At 42.8% G+C, this 21,142-nt stretch overlaps 1 protein-coding gene across 10 annotated transcripts in view; it reads right to left on the bottom strand.

The window, feature by feature from the left end:
• Positions 1–21,142, bottom strand: part of ADIPOR2 (adiponectin receptor 2) — a 42,409-nt gene that overhangs the window by 14,462 nt on the left and 6,805 nt on the right. For 6 of the 10 annotated variants that reach the window (XM_015285816.4, NM_001007854.2, XM_046939245.1 and 3 more), the window contains one exon: positions 8,363–8,598. In XM_015285816.4, the coding sequence (XP_015141302.1) occupies positions 8,363–8,530 (168 nt within the window). In that variant the 5' untranslated portion in view covers positions 8,531–8,598. Of the gene's footprint in view, positions 1–8,362; positions 8,621–10,591; positions 13,663–19,775; positions 20,305–21,142 lie in introns of those variants that run through there. The other 4 variants (XM_046939235.1, XM_015285821.4, XM_046939242.1 and 1 more) reach the window with 3 other exon arrangements.

Raw genomic sequence — 21,142 nt, 5'->3', positions numbered from 1 at the left:
CACCCTTCTCATAGAGGGGGTAACAGTTTTTATACTGTCCCCTTTGTATCTGTCAGCAGATCATAGAATCCTTAGAGTTAGAAAGGACTTTTAAAGTCCAGCTCCCCTGCAATGACCAGGGACACCACAGCTAGGTCGCCCAGGGCCTGATCCAGCCTCACCTTGAAACATGTGCCCTATTTGTTGATACTCTCCCTCCAGGAAAGCCTACCAGAAGTCAAGCTCCAACAGGAGAAGAATATTCCAGAAACCCCTTGCCTGCTTTTGAGAAAGATGGGCTCTGCAGACTGCAAGTAACAAAAGTACAGCTTATTGAGGTCTGTAGTTTGCTAACATCAGTTTAAAGACTTACTGAAAGCCTGACAGTTTGTGTGACTACTACCTCACTCAGGCGACAAGTGAGCTCTTCTTCACTTATAGACTACAATTTTGCTAGAAAAATGTTATCTGCTCATTAGAAGGTGCAAACTGAAGCAAGTCAAGCTTTTAAGGTTGATTTAAGTCTATTTTATCAAAAGTGATCCTCTTCGCCTCCTCTCAGTCTTTTAGTAAAGTGCTTCTGGCATTTCTCCGACCCTTGGGTTGATCAGTGGATCCAACGGTAATCCGGCAGAAGTTGCTCTCACAGTTTTGTTAGGCAAACTCTGTTACTTAATCAAGTTGCTTCACATAACCAAAAGATCTAAGGAATTCAAAATTAGTGCAACGGCAACATTGGGAGCATCAGCCCCCATTTTTACCGAGGTCCACTACAGAATACTTTATGTAAAATACATTCGTGAGCAAATTTCAGTTCAATACATATCAGTTGAACACCAGATTATTTCCAGTCCCTCCTCCTGAACTGTTATCCAGCTAGAAAGGAACATAAGGACTTGGTTTAGCTTTCTTCAATCCACATGTAACTAATGCCCACTTCCTCAGGTTGCTGAAAATTGCTAGGAGTCTGGGGAATACAGAACTGCACATTCAGAAGTGCATGTATTAACCAGCAACACCAATAACTGCAATACATGTCACCTAAACCCTTAGAGGGGCACAACTTTCCCATGTTGGGGTTTCTTTATGGACACTCACTGCTCAGTTACTTGAGGGCCACACAGATACCCACGTCGTATTAAGACTGGGAGCTAATGAAAACCCAAGTGTCAAGGCTCAGTCGTTTCTGATTTCAACTCACTGTTGACATGTTGCTGGTGCCTTAAAACTACTATCACAGGAATATCCTAAAAATGATTCTGTCTGAATGTGTTTTAAAGTTCTTGTTGCTTCCTTCAGCTGACGGCAGATGTTCCCCTGTTCTGTTCTCTTCTTGACCTGCATCCAGACAGAGCTCTGCTTCAATATGAACGCACCACTGAACCACAGGCAAGATAATTCAGAAAAAGCATGGGACTAAGTCATGGGACACTACACAACCCCGTACACGTGCACAATTCTCTTCCTACAATACAAGTTAGAAGACATACATCGCCTCATTCACAATACCACCGTTATCCACTATATTAAACCGAAGTCACAAAGTCTAGACGCGAACTTGGAGCTCTCTTGCTCTTGTTTATCTTGATCTCATCAGATGAATGATTAATAGTGTTTAACATGACATTCAAGTAATTTAATGTTTCTTGGGGCAACGTGCCAGATTCAGTAACTCGAGAGCATGGAGTATAATGGCCAAGATATGTTGAAAGCTGTAATATAAAAATGCTGTTTTTTCCTGACTGCAGTCCTGTAACATTCTTTTCAGTTAGCCAGATCCCTTTCTTCAGGGATTCCCGTGTACCCATTCTGTCAACTGACCTTTTGCCAGCATGCGTTTTGCAAGGAGAAAGCAGTGATAGGTGCTACCATGCACTTTCTCCCAAAAGCCTGTTACACTTTTTCAGGATTCCTTTAGATTACAAGTAATTAACTGGAAAAGCAGAGCAGTTCTCCTGGCCTCCCCTTAACTTCTGCGCATACTAGGTTATTTTAAAACAGTTTTGTCATGTAGAGTTTACATTCTCTCAATCTGGCAGGGTTATAAACATGTACACACCAGAGTTTCCAGAAGGCTAACTAACCCTCCATGCAGGGTGTGCGGAGCTGTTTTTGCTGTCACAGAACCAAAAATGTCTTCCATTAGCTCTGTGCCAAAGACCCTTGCAGCCTATTGGTCACAATGTTAAGCACTTGAGGGTTCCTGCAGCTTAGTATTTTTCCTTTGTAGGTCACCTTCCTATAAAAGCTACACTCCATTTAATACCGCACTTGGAAACAGTTTTACACAACTCGTCACGGGTGACCGCTTGCTGGCACTCATTAAAAACGAGCGCTAACATTTAACACTTGTTTAGCAAACAGTTCTAGGACAAAAATCACATTGGCTTCAGCAAGTATGCTCTTATTAGAACGAGCTCCCTCATTAAACGTCTTCAGATGAATAGGGCTCATTAAACCAAGGCGTAATAGCAACTACTGGTTTTCTAGTCAGCGCTCAGTGCAACGGACCAAGGAGCTCAGTGTCCACACATTCTTATCAGTGCACTGCCCAGAGAAGCCAGCAAAAAACTCATCTGCTGCAGAGGGATCTCACGTGCCAGTTTCTGCTCCTTTACCACTATCAATCCTGGCAGCAGAAAAAAGGGAGAAAAAAATTACTGTGAACTCATGGAAAAGAGTGCTCAGGGAAAGGAACTACTGGAAGCACATTGCTGAACTTAACAGAAGAACAAAGGCAAGCAATTTAAAGCAGTTGGCAGAAGATGCAGGCTAACTCATCAGTACAACACTATTTTCTCCGTATTGCTCTATAGGGCTGCTGCATCCCTCATTACTGCCCAAGTCAGCCAGATAAGATCTCCATGAGAACTAAGGCAAAAGCTGTGGAATCTAACCTTTGTCCAGGAAAACAGACGTACCAGTGAGCTGCAAACAAAACCACTCCCTCCCTCGCCTCGTTGCAACATCCAACACAGCAAGAAACGGCCACAAACCCAGCAGACAGGCAGCAAGCCCAGCAGAGCTCCAGTGCTTCCCCTCACAAAGAGCTAAGGCTCTCCAGACTGAAAGGAGTCAGCTGAACCCAGCCGTATCCTAGCACAACTTTCTCAATAACTCATACGGAAGCTTTCTAGGAGAAGGGGCAGATGCACAGACACGGCAGTTCCCCACGTTATCTGCCTTCTGGGCAGACTGTCTATTCATGGTTGACTAGGTCAACAGTATTTTTTTCCCTGGAGACATTCAGGCCCTAAAAGCCTGTTAACATCCAGGCACATCAGTAACTGTCAGTGAAGGATGCATCAGCATCTGACCAATTCCAACCAGTGGAGCCTGGAAACCATCTCCAGAGATGCATCAGATGTCTTCAGATTGCTTAAACTGGAACACTTGCAGATACTCTGCTCTGTATATCTAAGAGGGCTTTGCTGCAGAAAAGAGAGCATTTTGTAGGGACAGACACTAGATTTGAGTACTTGCTTCACTGACTGGCAGTGTGAGTAAGATATGCATTACTTCCAGTGCTTAGAACAGCAACTGAAGGAGAAATTCAGATGCTCAGATCTTTGACCTGAAGTAAAACGCCAATTTGTCTGCTTTCAAAGAAGTAACATTCTTTCCCAAGAGCTGCAAAAAAGTGGAGGGACGTAAGAGGTCAAAGAAATACACAGAACGACAGATTTTGAACATAACACGCTTTAAAACAAACATGTTTTGGTGGCATCTTGAATTCTATTATGCCCAGCCTCTCCCATACACTCGGATGGGAATCTCTAACAACACAACCAGGAACACAGTGCAGAAAGCAAGAAAATACAGAAGCAGTTGCCAAGTTTTTCACAACAACTCCAAGCACCAACAGGAAAATGCTAGATGGAAACTAAAGCTAAGTGGAATCAAACAGATCAAGAAACTTGCAAAGAAAAAAAAGAGGTTCAAGCAGTCAGAATGTAAGAATATCAGTTCTAGAAAGACTACTCTTAAAACCCCAACGCATAGGGTTGGCCTGCAAGACTTCCTGGGACTCTTCCACTCAAACAGTATCCATCATGAAGACAAAAACTCCATGAATTTACACTCAAACTGCTGTCCCTACTGAAACTATTTTTGTGGTCTACTTTTGTAGATAACACGGGGCCACTTCTTGAACTGCAAAGGCTCTGAGTAAGTTCTAGAGTTCAACTTAAACGCCTCAAGTTATTTCCTCATGTCCCCATTACTCTACGACTTTTCTTTTATACCTGGAAGCTGCGTTACGCCCTTCTGTCTCTCTCCTTCACATCACCTTGGCAGTTATGCCTTGGAAAGCCTCTTGTAGCTACATGCAGGTACCATGACATGTGTCATCATGAGGTGTGAGTTCCATGAAGGAAGTGAGTTCCACTTGAAGTCAAAACATGTGCTCCCTGAGAAGCAATCCCAACGAGTATGTGCCCAGGCTTCTTCTGCCCATTTAGATGACTTGAGAGCTATGTGGAACTCCTCTCAAACCCTTACTACTGGTTACCAAACACTTCAGAGCAATGTCCCCACTCAACAGGCGCATCTCAGTGCCACCCAGTGCAACCGCACAAGGCGGCTCAACTGTACAAAAGGAAGCATCAGCCAGGAATATAAAAGCCTCGTGGCTGGAATAAAGGCAGAGAAAATGGTTTTTCTGTTCACCTCCTATCACTGACGGATTAAAGTTGAAAAAAGAGAAAGTCAAGCACAGGTTTTTAGGGCTGCATAAAGAGCTCATTCATCAGGTTACAAAAGTCACTCTCATCTGACTGTATGGGATTAAGAAAGCCACAATAAGAGGAATTTCTTCAGGAGCAATCACTGCTGGAATTATGCAGGCAGTTGAGATGTATCAACATATATGCATCCCAGGAAAGAACAGAATTACGGGATCAAAGACAGAGGTTCAACATGTAATGGGTATTAGTTTTATGTGATCCATACCTTCTTTTAAGTATCACTACATAACTGGCAGATGATAGCACTGGTAATGGCACACAGAAAGCATACTGAAGCATTCAGTATGATTCAGTATAATTCAACCCAATTACCTCCCAGGAAAGGCAACTAAAGTAATCATTAAGGCAACTAACTAGTACCTCTTGTGGTACTAGGGCTCAGACAGTCCCCTTTGTGTGAAGCGAACATGCAAGTAGGCAGAGGAAAGGGATTCTTGTAGAGGAAAGCTTGAGGCAGATTTATTATAAATAACAAAGCTGCAGCAAGATAACTAGGCTAATAGGATCAGCAATTAGCATGCAGGCAAAAGAAAAACAATGTAGTTTCATAACAGGACAAAAACTTAAGTATTTTTACACTAATGCCTCAAGTCTTATGCCCAGTAAATTTTAGGGAAATAGTGTAACGTTAGGATACACCTGTCTGGCAAAACAGTTTGTCACAATAGATCAATTTAAAAGCATAGGAAAATACAGTGGATGTTCTTAGGCATGTACAGGCATGTACACCCTCCCTATACAGCTCTCATCTACTCTTTACCAGCATAGGATTTCCCAGATTTTTGCAACTACACTGAAGCAGAAAGCATTTGACCAATAAAATACTAATACTGTGGGCATCACTTGAATCCTTTTATAACGTTTGCTTAGCTTCTGTGCCTGGGCATTATTGCCATCTACAGAAGAGCAGTAACCTTACTGCACTGTTATGTAAACAAGGGCATCTTCAAAACCAAAGGAAAATCATCCATTTGAACTTACTAATAAGTCACATCTATGGAGAGTATCGTGTAGCCAGTAGAGCAAAAAAGTAAATCCTAGATTGCATGTTAGCACATCCAAATAATGGCTATACTGAGGCTTATACACAACATAGGAAGACATATAGCATGGCCTTTTTCAGGTTATTTAAAACACTGCAGTACACCACATAACAAAGCCCATTCAGCAAGCTAACACTGCAGTGCTTCACAGCAGAGTGCTGATGCTCCATCTGAAACATCAAGCATTCAATCTTCTAAGAAGAAAAAAAACCCCTCAGATTTCTTGTTTTTAAAACTGTGATATCACAGAATAGAAACAAAACTTTGGGCTGAAGGAAAAAAAAAAGATGAGAATACACAAGGTCATATTTTGCATATAAAGCGTTGCAGCCCAAGAAGGAAAAGGCAGCATATCCAAGTGGCAAAAAAACAAAAAACAAAAACCAAAAAACAAAAACCACTCTATGGCAGCATTTTAAGAGACTGGGGAAGAAGGCAGGCAACAAACAAAAACAGCTAAATATTCATAGTGAACCAAAACTCAAGCAGCATATACTTTTGTCATAAGAGCAAAAGCATGCTAAGAATGCCTGAAAAAGGTAAAGAGTAAATCAGAATACTTCTTTTAATTTGAAAGAAAACTGGTTGAATATATTCTCAAAGTACTCTATACAAATATATCTGTTCCAAATATCTGTTAGTACAATTCAACTTATTTTTTTTTCCTATCCTAAGCAAATTCAGCTATTGGCTAACACACGTATAAAATTTTATACATATTTTATGACTTTCCACATAATGCAAAGATGACTGCATTTATTTGCTTTTATCATGGTTCTGAGAACAGCTCGTAGAAGTTATTGCACCATATAATCATTGACTTGGCTTCTCAGTCATCAATATTTGTTCTGACTTTGGTCACAAGGACATCTTATGCTAAATGCAGTAAGTGCTCATACTAATAAAATTAAGACAGCCTAATACAAGCTATCACGTCAGCCAAACCATTATTGTGGTCCATACACACAATCAAAATCTGTGGCAAATGCAATTATAGCAACAGCTCATCCCTTCTGCATTAAAGGCTATGTTATGTAGTATCAGGATGTTTTTGCTACTGTCTACAAAAAACGCATGGCTGTCATAACTAACCTGATACAGTACACTCATAAAATCATTATAAATTTAATAGTGAGCCTTAGATGAATGCTTCTTCCACTTAACTGTCCTGATATTCAGCTGCATATATCCTGAGAGAAGCACTAATTACAGTTCTGAAACTCTCTAACCAGAAGGTACTTTTGCCCAGCGCATGGACATTACCTTTGTACAACACTTAATTAAGGTGTGGAATGCCTTTCTACAGGATGCTGTGGCTGCTAAATTCTACAAAGACTCACATGCCAAAAATTCAGAAACGTTGCCACTACCTCAGGAGATGTGCAAACCACCAACTGCTAAAAGGTAGCGTAGTAACACAGTTCCTCATCCCCGTACTCTTCCTTACAAGTCTCCTACTGGCGACAGGATATTGAGTACTGCAGAGTTCTGGTCTAACCCAGACCGCTGTTCTTCCAGCAAGAACGCTTGCAAGCACTTTTCTGTCCTAATATCCAAGAGGATAGCAATTAGCCAAGGTTCCGATTATATAAAGCTAGAGTCTTCTCCTTTTATTTGTAACTGTCAGTTGCAGAACAGAAATCTTTTGACCTGAGCAACATCTCAGCAGGGAACAAACTATTTCAAGCTCTATTCTTTAAGATGGTAATACAAAAACAAAGCTGCTAAACTTACGCTTATCACAGAATCAAATACCTCTTGTGAGAAGAGACTCTGAAGACCACCTAGCTTCAACACCCCTGCCACGGACTGGGCTGCCACCCAGCAGCTTAGGCTGCCCAGAGCCCCGTTCAACCTGGCCCCGAGTGCCTCCAGTGATGTGGCACCCACAGCTTCTCTGGGCAGCCTCTGCCAGGGCCTCACCACATTCTGAGTAAAGAATTTTTTCCTAGTATCTAACCTAAATCTCCCCCTCTTTCAGCTTTAAACCGTTCCTCCTCGTCCAGTCACTAATGCCCAGTCTTAACTAGGGGAAGACGTATGAGAAGCAGCTGAGGTCCCTTGGTTTGTTCAGCCCAGAGAAAAGGAGACAGAGAAGAGGCCTCATCACAGCCTATAGCTTCCTCAGGAGGGGAGTGGATGGGCAGGAGCTGGTCTCTGGTCTCTAGTCACACCAACAGATCGGCATGGATCTGTGTCCAGGCTGGATATCAGGAAAAGGTTCTTCAGTCAGTAGAACAGGCTCCCCAGGGCAGTGGGCATGGCACTGAGCTCACTGGAGTTCAAGAAGCATCCGGACAATGCTCTCAATCACGTGGTCTGATTTTTGGGTGGTCCCGTGTGGAAGCACGAGTTGGATTCAGTGATCCTTATGAGTACCTTTCAAGTTGGGATATACTGTGATTCTATGAAGATCTCACACATTCAGCTGAGTGTTTCTGGTATCTTCCTGGTTTTATTAGAATTACTTACCAGGCATAACATGGTTGCAGAATTTCAGTTCACAGTTCTGGAACTTATTTCAACCACTGAATGAAGCACTCGCATAAAAACTCATTTATCTCAGCCACTCTAACCGATAATCATATAACTTACGTTTTCCTGATTAGAAGACAGAGGTGGCTCCACTAAAAGAAGCCTCTGCTCTGAGCTGTCCTCTTCAAAGGCTGTCTGTGTTGTTGCAGAGTCAGACATGTGTCCTTTTCTGAGCCGTAGACCTGGCTCTGGAGAACCAGCATTATCGAGTTCCGTTAGTTCATTCATGAGATGCTGGGAGCCTTCTCAAATATTCTGCTTCCTCTTGATCCCGTTTGGCTGATTATGCGTTGGCTCTGAAAGACAGAATTCGTATAACTAAACTGAAGTTAAAATGAACAGCGTAAGAATTGGCTGGAAGAAGAACGTGCCTAAAAGCTGCTAGACAGCTATGACGATTGCTTTCACACGTGCCCATATTACCACATAATCATCTCTATAGAATTCTACACTGCTGGACAGTGAATTCTTATCTTGTGAACACTAACGCTTGTATTCTAACACAAGTTAAGCACGTCTTTGAAAGACAGCAGAAAATGCATCCCAGAAATTCACAGTGCATTTAGAGAAGCACAACTGTGTTCTGACAAACCTTTATTTTTACAAAGTAGAAATGCTGGGCTGTGAAACTAGTCATAATTAAAGTACCTGCCACATGCATTCTAAAGCTATTAGTTTTGTGGGCATGAGACTCGTTTCAAATTGCCTGGGCTCCACTAAAACTAGAACATTAAGCACTGATATAGCTGCATGGATAGCAGCAAGCACACGGAGCACCAGCAGCAGCTAGCTCTAGGCAGAGTGAAAGTGGGGTAGTAGTACACACAGCAATCGTGTTGTTTCCATTGCTTAAGTTAGCACATTCACAATTATTGCTAGCAATGGGTCTGTACCGTAACTTACAAGAGGAGTTAGACTAAACAGTTTTAGATGCCATTCATTCCATCCCAACAACTGAAAAATGATAATTCCCATAGAAAACTGTAAGCCAAGCTATCCACACAAAAAACTGTATTTTACACTTACAACAATGCAAAGAGGATGCGGGGCAATTTTAACTCAAGATACCGAAGATGAATTAAGTGTCTAAATACTACCTGACGATAGCTTGTTAATCAATTTTTTATCCAAGAGTACTATTAGTTACTTATTTGTCTTGTATACCAGTACCCAGTAGTCACTGGGACAGTAAGCTGAGATACCCATCCGGCACCACGTGTCTTGGGAGCCACAAAACCAGGGCATTTTGTGCTCTGAGTGCCACGAACCAGAAGAATGAATCAGCGTTCAACTGACACTGCAGAGTCACTCTGAATGAGAACCCACTGGTCTCATACCAGTAATCGCTCGGTCTGATTCTGTTCCTGCAGCATTTAAGTACTCAGATGTGATTAACGTGTAACATTAAGATAGCCCATCTAACAAGTCTTCACTTGCCAGAGTGCATAGTTAGACTGGAATTTTAGAACCCTATAAAAGATGCCAAACTCTGCCATAATGTAAGAGGGCAAATTAAAAATATAAGATGAAGGTTTGATATTGGCGGTCTCGCAATAAAATGTCACCTCCAAAAGGCCAACAAATAAAGTAACCCCTTCCTCTAAGGGATTGATCTCATTTATATACGATCACTGCAAGATAATTCTCAGCTCTGTCAAGTGTGCTACAGTTAATTTTGCTGTAGCAGCTTGTAACGTTATCTCCCCTCGGCTGCCCAGCAGCCTCCAGGGAAGAGAGCTGCTAATGAGCAGGTACCAGACTGAGGAAGCCTTTGCACACCTCGGCTGCCTGAGCTCAGCATGGCACACTGCCTTCATCACCCAGGAAGGTACAATTACAGCACAACAGCAGAGCAGATGGCACACGCACCTTGCTGTTAGTGTGCCACTACAGGATCAGTAACCTCCATCTGAGAGGTATCACCCCAAATGGCCACATCTGTTCACCAAGTAAACAGCAAGTTTTACTAGCTTTTTTTTTTTTCCTTCCACCAGCTTTAAGCAATAGGACTGCTACTGTGTGTTGCATTGCCTGCTATGTTGCCTAAGAGCATGTCCTTACATCACCCTGCACCTCTATGACATTGTGGGAGCAGCTCAAAGACAAAGAGGCACAGTACCGACACAACAGGCTTGGCCACATTCGGCCAATGCATTTGCGAAAGGTTCTGCTAATACGACAAGATGTAAGAATGCCAAGAGACTTCTGAAATCAGGCCTTGAAGATTTACTTAGCCAGCACCCTCTGCCAAGCAATCACGGGGGTTAAAAATAAAAAGATGCATTTTACCTCCTGCCAGTCAGATCTGCATTCAGCAGCAGAGGTGAACTTCAGAGCGTCATAAAAATAGCATTCATTGTTTCTTGAAATTACAGCAGAACTGCTCAATGGACGACGATGTTGCCGTGTAGTCCTTCATGCAGCACTATTTCAGTGCTGAATATGCCCACTCTTGCGGGGTACACAGGGCATAGTCTAAGTGTGGCCGGTAACATCTAGCCAAAAGATGGCAGCTAAAACACTCAAAGAAGGCTTGTCATTCCATGCTGTCCCCAAGAGGAGGCAGCTCATGAAAACAAACAGCAGAAAGCTATAGGACGCTGGGGGTGTTGGAGGAGGTCGTCGTGCATTTGAAGTTACAAATCTCAAATTTAATGCCCTAATTTTTTTGCAGCATGCAGCAACCTAGAGCTCTCATTAAGATTAGTTTCTATTTAAAAAGGAAGATGCCACGTACAACTAAAACTACTTAATGACTGCATATATAACGAGCATAATATCCGTGCCTAGATCCATTAGTTCCTGCTGAGTTTAAAATCAGCTGAGAAAAGAACCTACAGAATTTGGTATATTTATTTTAATGTATGAAAATTTTAAAGGCGATGTCAGCTTTTAGAAAGGACATCACACTTCAATACAACCGTAAGTTCTAGAAGCAAAACCCAGCACTGTGTCAATCTGTCGACTCAATACGCAGCTGCCACCACAAGCTGCAATAGCCCAAGCGCTCCTGTCTCCCAACTGCTCGCTCCACACCAGTTCAGAAGAGGTCAGCCTCACAGCAAGGGCTGTCAGCACCACTTTATGGCTGGAGACAAAACTTATCTTTCTGAGAACAAATTCAGAAGGCAGAACTATTTCAGCAGTTCACAGAAATTGTGCAACAGCAGAGGAGTCAACATCCACAGTTACCGAGCATATGTAGGACACCAAATATCCCCCAGGTGTCATCCTCTAGATGACAAGGCAAGAGTAGTTACACAAGCCTAAGCAACACAGGATGACGATGCTGTTCTTTGTAAGGCCTTCCTGGATATTCTCAAGGGAAAAGACTGCAAGAGCTTAGTAACCTTCCCCAGTAAGTCACACAGACCACCTAAGCTCTCAGAACTTGCCCTGCATGAGAACTGGCTTTCTACCTTGAGTTAACAACGTATCCTGGTAGCAAAGCAAAGAAAGCGCTCTAAGGGTAATGCCTGCAGACAAATCTGAGAGATCTGTAACTCCCTTATTTGTGGTAGAACAGACCCCAGATGGTCACATTACTTCCCACCACCAAGGCAAAGCAATCTCTCCAGCACTCAGCCCTTCCAGCAAATCCCTCCTATAAGCGGCGCAACAATTCCGTAAGACCCATTTCATTCTGTTCACAATTGGTATTTGAAAGAAGAATGAAAATGTCACCTCTCCCCACTCCCCTCATTTATCAACAGCCTAACAGAAACATTCTGGATGTTTCACCAGTGGATGGGGTCTGCAAAAAGGTCACAGACAACAAGTTACAAAAGTGTGTTTCTCTGAAGTTTAAAGCAATGAGGTAATAAGCGAAACGATACAGCAAGAATAATGCAGAACGAGGCACTGTACCTAACCGTTACTACGTGAGGATAGCGATAGTGATTAAGATACATCACCAATTTTCCTACCACTTGACCATTGGATCAGCAGTCACTGGGGAGCCCCAATTGCAGTGAGGATTTGGAGAGCCTTTCCCATCAACTGGGAGGCCCTACGCAGTGCGTCCACTTGTAGGTGAGGTCTCCAACTTTGCTGTAAGACAGTCCAGCTTTTATATTGTTGAATAAACAAGTTTACATGCCAATTAGGTGGAAATATTTTGTTTCATTCTCCCTTTGGATTCCACCTCAAACCTGGCCAGGGCTCAAGGAGGAACCAAGGAAGTCTGTGCCCTAGTAGCTCTTGACACTACATTTCTAAACAAGGAAAGGTTAATACACAACGTTTTATCTAAGCTATATCTCTTGCTAATGAGATGCTTCGTTCAAGATACATATTTTGTTAATGATCATACATACTTCACTAATGATCAGATACCGATGATATGTAATGCTGGGTTGTGAGATTCATCTAGACGTCAACTTTGGTTCAATGCCTATAGTTCAGGCCTTAGTACTTCATCTGTTTAGAAAAACAGTGGCATTTGCATGTTTTTCCCTTGCTCATCCTCCTCAAACTATCCCTCAGACTAGTATGAGCAATATTTGATGAGCAACAGAGGACTAACCTTCATAAATATTAGTTCATTATCCCCAACAGAGCTTAGTTATCAAAAGAACAAAAGGTCATGAAAATTTCCGGCTAACACCATTTCCTCGCAATATTCATTAATGTATAAAGAAGGGCTTAAGTGCACAAAAAGCCTCCTTAGAGATGTATTTCAACCTGCAAACTTTTGCTAGAGAGGTCCTGCATGAGCAGTTCCTCCCCAAAGACAGAGTAACAACAGCACTATTCAGTAATATCATATAACAAATTATATCAGGTGATGCTGGCATCATCCTTTTGCCCAAATCACACATCATGTTCCCTTGTTCCCTACAGCCAGTACTCACCCTCAATTGAGTTTATCAATTGTGAGATTCTGGCAGGTTGTTTTGGGTTGGGCTTTTTTGGGTTGGTTTGTTTTGGTGTTCTTTTTGTGGTTGTGGGATGATGATGACGATTCTTCAGCTTTCTGCCTGTGCAGTACCCTGGTCCATTTACTGGGGAAACAAGACCAGCAAAGTGCCCATACAGACAAGAGGTGGGAGCATACAGCTGGGTAAGTGGGAGAGGAAGAGGAAGTCATGTGAAGTGCTGCATCACACGAATTAGACTGTTGTTGAGCTTCACCTGTAGATGTGGCCCTGCTAATCCATGCTGGGTCACTCATTAACTAGATGGGGTACCCACTGATTGGCCGCTTTCTTTGTTGCACATAGAGCAGTGCAGAAAAGATACACGTTCTATACGCTTCAAACCCCCAAGCTGAAAGATCACAGCTGGAAAGTTAACAAAACAATAATATCAAAAGATCCAAACAGCACGGCCTGAAATAAGGGATTCTTACCCCCCCCCCCCCCCTTCAAAAAAGTCAACGAGCCTTTCGGTGACTGAGCCGTGTCTTTTTCAATTAAGGAGTTACGGACTTGCAGTCTACCAAGTATTCTCCTGAACTACACGCTCTAAAATAACACAAACAAGGGTGCCTACAAACAAGGGAAGGAAGATGACCACAGAAAACCTTGTTTTCTTAACGTACCCTGAAGGAAACTTATGAATTAGGCTATAAAAATTCTTTGGGGGGGGGGGTCATCGTTAAAAAAGGAGAAACAATGAGGAAGCAGTGCAGCACCTCTCCTCTTAGATGCAATTTCCCTAGACAAAGAGACACCTACCAAACAAAGATTAGGCTCCCGCCGAGGGTCAGCGGCCAAAAAGCTGTCTTTGTAACTTGTAAACTGTCACGGGACACTTCAGCCTAAGCTATTTCACAGCAGGCTGCAGAGGCAAACAATCAGGCACATTCTGATGCGTTTGGATCCGAAGAAAGGGAACGAGCCAAGAGCCTGCCTACATTAACTGAATGCATCCATTTCACAGGATCCCGTTACACTGTTACAACATTTGTCCAATTTGTACTGCAAATTGGACCCCGGTTTTGTAGCTGGGTGAAGGCGTTGTGTCACAGGTTGGCCCACCCCCAGCGCCCCACGTCCGGCTCTTACAGGCTGGATGGCTGCTGTAAATTAGTTTTACTCTTCAATAAACTGAAGCCAAGAGAACTGTCACCGAAGCCACGTAAAATGAGGAACAGAAGTTCAAGTTCTTTTCACACCGCATTCCACAAGAAGCCACAGCCCAGACCTGGAAAGCTTTGGTTCATTTTTCATTCAACGGCTTGGTTTCTCCAAGCACAAGATGTCCCATCTTCCTTCCCTTCTATGGTTTTACTTCAACAGCACCTTACTAACTTGTACCAACTTGCTTCACAGTCGCTCACAACAAAGAAGAAATAAAAGATGCAGTTGGTTTTCGTTGGTAACGCTTTGGATCGCAGATTGTCTGAAGGTGAGAGACTGGAATCAGACATCACTTCTCATCTTAACCAAGATTTCTAGAATACAGCCTTTGAACTCCTGCCTCAAAGACACCCAATCCACAGAAGAGATGTTGGGTGACTATGAAAAACAAAATCTTTGGAGCAGGCACCAAAATCCATTGCCACACTGGCTGGATGTGGCTCTGGGCAGCCTGGCCTGGTGGTTGGCGACTCTGCACATAGCAATGGGGGGTTGAAACTCAATGATCATTACGGTCCTCTTCAACCCAGGCCATCCTATGATTCTATGATACACTGGGAAGCTGAGCTTACGTTCATTTCTCCCCTCTACAGAGAATCTTTGCATGAGAATGTAAATGGCACCAGATCAACAGCAGCTGAGATCCAGAGAGCAAACATTCCTCTGTGCTGGCAGGTCCAAGCACTATCCTCCCAGCAAGTGTGGGATTCCATCTCTAGAAACTGAAGTGAGATCCTTTACAATGCAGGCAAACACTCTTAACGTCTGGAGTACCGTACAAAAACCAACTACTTCTGCCTTGTTGTTAAAAACAAAGAGGAATACACACGCTTTAGGCTGCTGAATTCAAGCAAGATGCATTGAAAACAGTTGTTTCAGCAGTTGAGAATGGGTGGTTGAGAATGAGCAGGGCTGAGAATGAGATAACCACTTTCTATCCAAGTGGCAAGTTGGACTGGCTCAGTACACCACCAGATAAGCAGGAGGGGCAGTGTGACAGAGGGCTGGACCACACACTTAAGATTTTAAACCCTTCTGTGTTTTATAGGCAGTATTTTCCTTACTTCTTACATACTGACAGCTCTCCATTGACCAAACCATTGAGTTATCACCAACACACACACGCCACAATCTTTCCTACAACCTACTACCCAGCTGCAGACCACACCTGGTCTAGCAAACCAAACACTTTACCAAGACTCCTAATTTGAATGCATTTTTTGCTGATACTTTCTTAATCACCAAGACCCCAATAAATAAATTAAAAAAAAAAAAAAGAGATCTGCTGTAACAAGACTGCATGCAACTTGTACTAGTAAGAAATGCATTTAGTCAAATGGGTGACATTCTAGACAAGACCAGGTAAAGCTACTTTTATGATGCGTACCTTAATAGCCTTAATGCAAAAGGCAGCGAATGTAACCTGTTTTCTGAGAGGCTTATCACAGCTGACAGTTAAGAATAAGCCTAAGCAAACCTTTAGCACCTGCTGACACCTAGCACCACTTTCAGAGAAACAGCACTATCTGGAAAGAAACACAGGACATCTCCAACTTTGAAACAAGAGCAAGAACACTGATACAATCCCAAACAACTGCCCTATAACAAAGGACAGAGAGAGAGAGAAAGAGAGAGAGAGAGAGAGAGAGAGAGCAAAAATACCCCCCCATCTACTTATGATACTCAGAGTTCTGCTATAACACTAAGAACCCAAACTGATACCTGTATGCATGCAGGCCCTTACAGCTGTAGCCTATACTCACACACAAACATACCTACAGTCTCTAGCTAGACCAAGGCACTCTCACAAGTCATCATCTTGCTGCAGTTTGTTTTACCATCATGGCATGAAAACTTTTGCTGGCATAACTGCCTTCCCTGCAGTGGTTTTTCGCTAATATAGCTGTGGTCTGCAGTCTAATCAGCACAGCTACACTGATATAAACATTAAGTTTGAAACATCTTAAGATCATAAACGTGCTCCATGTTAATTTTCAGGTAACCAGGAAGCATTTGGGGAGCAAATACGTTAGACGTGTTGCAAAGCAATGGCATTTACAATGACAGGGGGATGAGCAGCTGAGCAGCCCTGTAATACAGCATGGCCACTGTTTGTACTGGCCCTAAGGGACTGAGGCTGGGCAGGCTTGCTCTGCAAACTCTTCCCGACCTGCCCCGGAGCTCCGTTTTATCTGGTTTAGCTGGGACAGCATCTTGGCTAATTGACTACGGCTTATTTGTTTTATTTTTCCTTCATCTTTGTGTGACAAAAATCACAGTTTTAAACGGATAGCAGTGACAAGTAGTTTTTCTCTGTAGAAAGTTATGCACAAGGATGTAGAGAAGCACAGGACTGGCATGACAGCAGTGGCCTTGAGGACAGACAGGACACAGTGCAGAGGAGTACAGGCACAGGACAGAGATGGGCACTCGGGCCCCCAGAGACCCCGTGGCTATAAACTACCCGCTAAGGGTCTGGTAAGGAAATGAGACAGACCTGGAGCTGGACAAAACTGACTTTAGGAGCAACAAGGAAATGGGAACTGACATATAGAAAGGGCACCATAGATAGTAAATCTAGATGCAACCTGAAGCTGTAGATCAAATAAGAAAGAAAAAGGTGTAAAAGCTAGCAAACATACAAAAATATATATATATATACCCCTAAGTGAATCTTAGAGGTAGGAAGAAGAAACAAACAGGCAACACTGCTCTCATATTCCTCCCAACAGAGGACTCCAGAAGGTGACATCACAGCGGTACCCCCCGCAGCAGCACAAAGCTGCTGATGTAAAGACTCAAAGCAGCACTGGAAGGGTGAGTGTCACTGAAAGAAGGGCCAGAAATCAGAGCGTGAGAGCATTATAGTCGTGTTTCATAGGGTTTTTTTTTCCCTGCAGGTAAGTATTCCAACTGCATTTTAAAAAGCCCCTTCTTTTACTTCAAGACCTACATCCAGACTAATGAATCTTGAGCCAGACAGCTAACATTTTTATTAAACTAACAACAACGTATCATTGGCTTCACTTACACACGCGTTATTTTCACACACAAACACACAGAGAACTTCCTCTTCACCCACAAACAAGGATGTACCAACGTGGGCGGAGGCCTCCAATTTCTTCCCCCATTTTGCAATTCTGAAAGCGTTATTAGTCTTTAAAGCACTACAGGAAAATTACAATAGAGCAACAAAGTCTGAAACAGCCCCAGGTAAAACGACCGAGTGGGCCATCTGAACTTGTAATACTCTTTCCCTAGAGAGAAATCCTTGTTGCAGGGTGACCCAGTCAATGCTGTTTTGCACTGAAGCGCCTTCCACTTATTTACATACATTCCTATGACAGCACCTAAATACAAAGAAACCAATCAGCTAAGCAGTCGCTGCCTCTTTTCTATTTTCAGAAAGAAATTCAGGCGTCACAGAAGGCATCTGAATTCTTTAAGAAACCCTATGAAAAGGAAGGAAGCGTGGCCAAGTCAATAAGCATCCACACTGCTAGGAGTAGGAAGGGTTGGAATTTGGGTTGATTTCCTGGACACGGGCCCAGACAAGAGGAACACGAGCAGAGAGCAAGAACTGGGTCAAACTACTGAATAGTTATTTGTCCTAGTTTTTAAAATACTCACCGTAGGTACTCTCATCCTAGCCCAGCTGCATCTGCAAGGGATGTTAATACATGCAGAACTATTCAGATAAACTGTTTAGGAAAGAGGAAAAATGCCTTATACTGAAACAACACCTAAAAAAAAAATCACATTCCAGAACAAGCTTGTTATCGTTCCATAACAGAAATAAGTCATCCAGTATGATTTTGATGCAGAGACTAACCACTGCATCCACAGCTGTGACTGAGAGGCAAAGCAGCACTTCAGATTCATCTGCCACGTACAGTCAGCCAGCCACCATCAGTACTGAGAGAACGCAGGCCAAGCTTCCCAGCAGAGACACAGTGCTGCACAGAGACGCCAAAGGCTCATCTGTACGCCAGGGAGGTACGTGGAAATCCAGCCAAGAATTCTACATACGGGGTTAGGTGTAAAGAGAACATAAATACTGCCAGATATACTAACGTGAAAGGTATGAAACGTTCTTACAGTATTGACAGCATTGATAGTAATGGCACGGATGCATTCAGGGAAAGAAATATACAGTGACAGAGGTGTAAATCCCAAGAAAATAGATGGTAAACCATGTGTGAATTCATTACCAGTAAGAGAGAAGTAAAATCTTGGATGACAACTGACCTGCCCAGAGATACGGCCATGCTCTGACCTATGAAGAGAAGCCACTGTAGCTAGGGAAACAACACTGCGAAATGACACAAGCCTTGCATGTATGAAATACAAAACCTGAAGTCTACTTTTATTGCATGCTAGGCAATCAACAGTTGTTGAAATCTTCTACATCACGTTTTGTACATTCAGTAAATAATTTGCTCATGATTTTGCATTTAGTAGAGGATTTGCTTTATGGTGGTGAAGTTCTATTTTAAACCAGTGTCTACCGCTCAAAATCCCAGTAAGATTTCAACATAGCACAAGGTTTCTCAATCTTCATATCTACAACAACAAAACACCACCCAAAACAATGACAACAAAAAAGCAAAGACACCCAACATTTTCTGTTAGCCAAGCAAAGGTCACAGTTAGCAGACAGCAGCCTCAAACACAGAAGGAAGCTGTATCTGATGCAGCAAATAGCCAGCTTTAGAAATTCTTGCTCTGAATGAGGATTCATAGGGAACAAGGGATAAATCCATTAAGGGGTGTTAAGCATCAGAGATCACCACTAGCTCTAGAAGTCCTTAAACAGCAGTGCTCCCCAAAGGCACTGCCCTGATGACAAGCTGGAATGACTCACCTCTTTCCACAGATTTAAACCAAAACACTCAGTTTGCCTCAACTGTGAGTATTCAGTGCAGATTAGACAGTCAGTTAACCAATCAGGATTTCCAGCTTCTTCAATGAATAGTACACAGACCGTCATGCAGCAATTAGGTGCCACAGATTTCTACTGCCTCTCAAAGCCATGGCATGCCGTTGCAATTTTCCCTCTGAAGTGGAGAAGAGTGACTATAGTTCAAGTCACATCAATATTACACTTTCATACACCTCAACTATCGACTCCAATTTAGAAGCCATGCTTGTCGCTTTAAGTGCCATCTCATTTCAGAAGACACATGAATTTCTTATAAGCCTCAGCCCTGAGAAACACAACTTAAAAACGACAAAACAAAATGCCCCTGAACCTTCTTTGCAGAGTAATAACACACAGTAGTTAATCACTAAAGTACACATCCCCCCAAAACAAGTCTAACGCCCAGTATTCCTAACCTCTCATTTGTTACTGCTGTCTGACAAACAGCTGTTACTGATCAATCTCTCACCTCTCCTTTGTCACTGGTCCTCCGGCTTTGCATTCAAGTTTAGGAAGTTACTGTCCAACGTCGCTATAAGGAGGATGTGGAAGCAACGTAATGGCTTTTGATCCACTTAAAACCAGATACTAAGTTTACACAGAAAGGAAAAGATGCTTAGTTTGTGTGATAGAGCAGCTATCAAACATTTACAGCTGTTAACAAAATGCACGCGTTCCATTTAACTTAGAATCCCTCAATTTCTCCCTTAAGAAAACAGCTTTGACTTCAATGAAACTGTGGCCAATTCCCTCTGACTAAGTATAAGGGTGTATCAGCACAAGACCAGGAGAAGTGAGAATTTTTCCACCATCTCAGCTTGAACACTCCCCATAAAATGCTCAGCATAACCCCAGATACCATATTTTAGTCAAGCCCTCAGTTAAACAAGTACTCGTTAGAACTGATTTATTACAGTCAAATACATCAACCCGCATGTTGATCTGCTTCGAGTCACAAAGACGGTCAGAAAGGAGTTTTATCAAACCACATACAGTGCTGCTTTTGGTTCACCCGGGAGTTTGAAATCGGAGCTTCAGAGTGATCGTCTATGACAAATATTGCAGCATGGAAACAGCAAGGAATGCTTAAGACTTTTCTTGTGATTCACTGCCATTTTCTCTGCGCTGTTTGATGGCATGTTGTTAAGACTCTTAAAACCACTAAACGAAGTCCGCGTTTATCTTAAGATCTTGTGTCACTGGAGTTGTAAAACACAGCACTCAAAAGCCAGCTCCAAGCTGACATTCACTGCACCCCAGTGGCAGGGAGAATGTTTCTGACTTCATACTGCCCACTTCACCCATACTTCACATAGTACACAAAGCAGAAAAGCAAGCTCAAACATTATGCTTACTGCGGTATGTCCAGTAAGTGCCTTGTATATTCCTGTACAAAGCTGAATACCCAACGGTTGTTTAAAGCCTTCACAAAAAGCAGGACTGGTTCTCACTATAGACAGCTCGTTTCCTACTACAGTCAACCCTCCAGACTACTTACCAGGCAACCTAAGACTGTCAGCACAATCCAACCAGAAACTCAAAGGCAAAGAGAGGCTGAGGACAAGCAGCCTTAGCGCACAGCACGCATGTCAGTGACCGGATGGCCAGACACAACACGCCCATGCAGCTCTATCATTACCTGTCACATCCCCTGAAGAGGCAGTCCCAAATGCAAGCAGCACTAATGCATATCGCCTGCACCTTTCCTTTTTATGTCTGCCTAGTAATTAACTTGAAGTGCCAGTAATTCCCAATTACTCCATCATGAGCATGACTAAATGCCATCCTACGGTAGGAATTATGCAGCTACGCTTTGGTCAACCCCAAACACCACCA

This window comes from Gallus gallus, chromosome 1 (assembly GCF_016699485.2).
Source record: "Gallus gallus isolate bGalGal1 chromosome 1, bGalGal1.mat.broiler.GRCg7b, whole genome shotgun sequence".
In the NCBI taxonomy this organism is placed as follows: Eukaryota; Metazoa; Chordata; class Aves; order Galliformes; family Phasianidae; genus Gallus; species Gallus gallus.
This window is presented reverse-complemented; position numbering and strand designations above follow the sequence as displayed.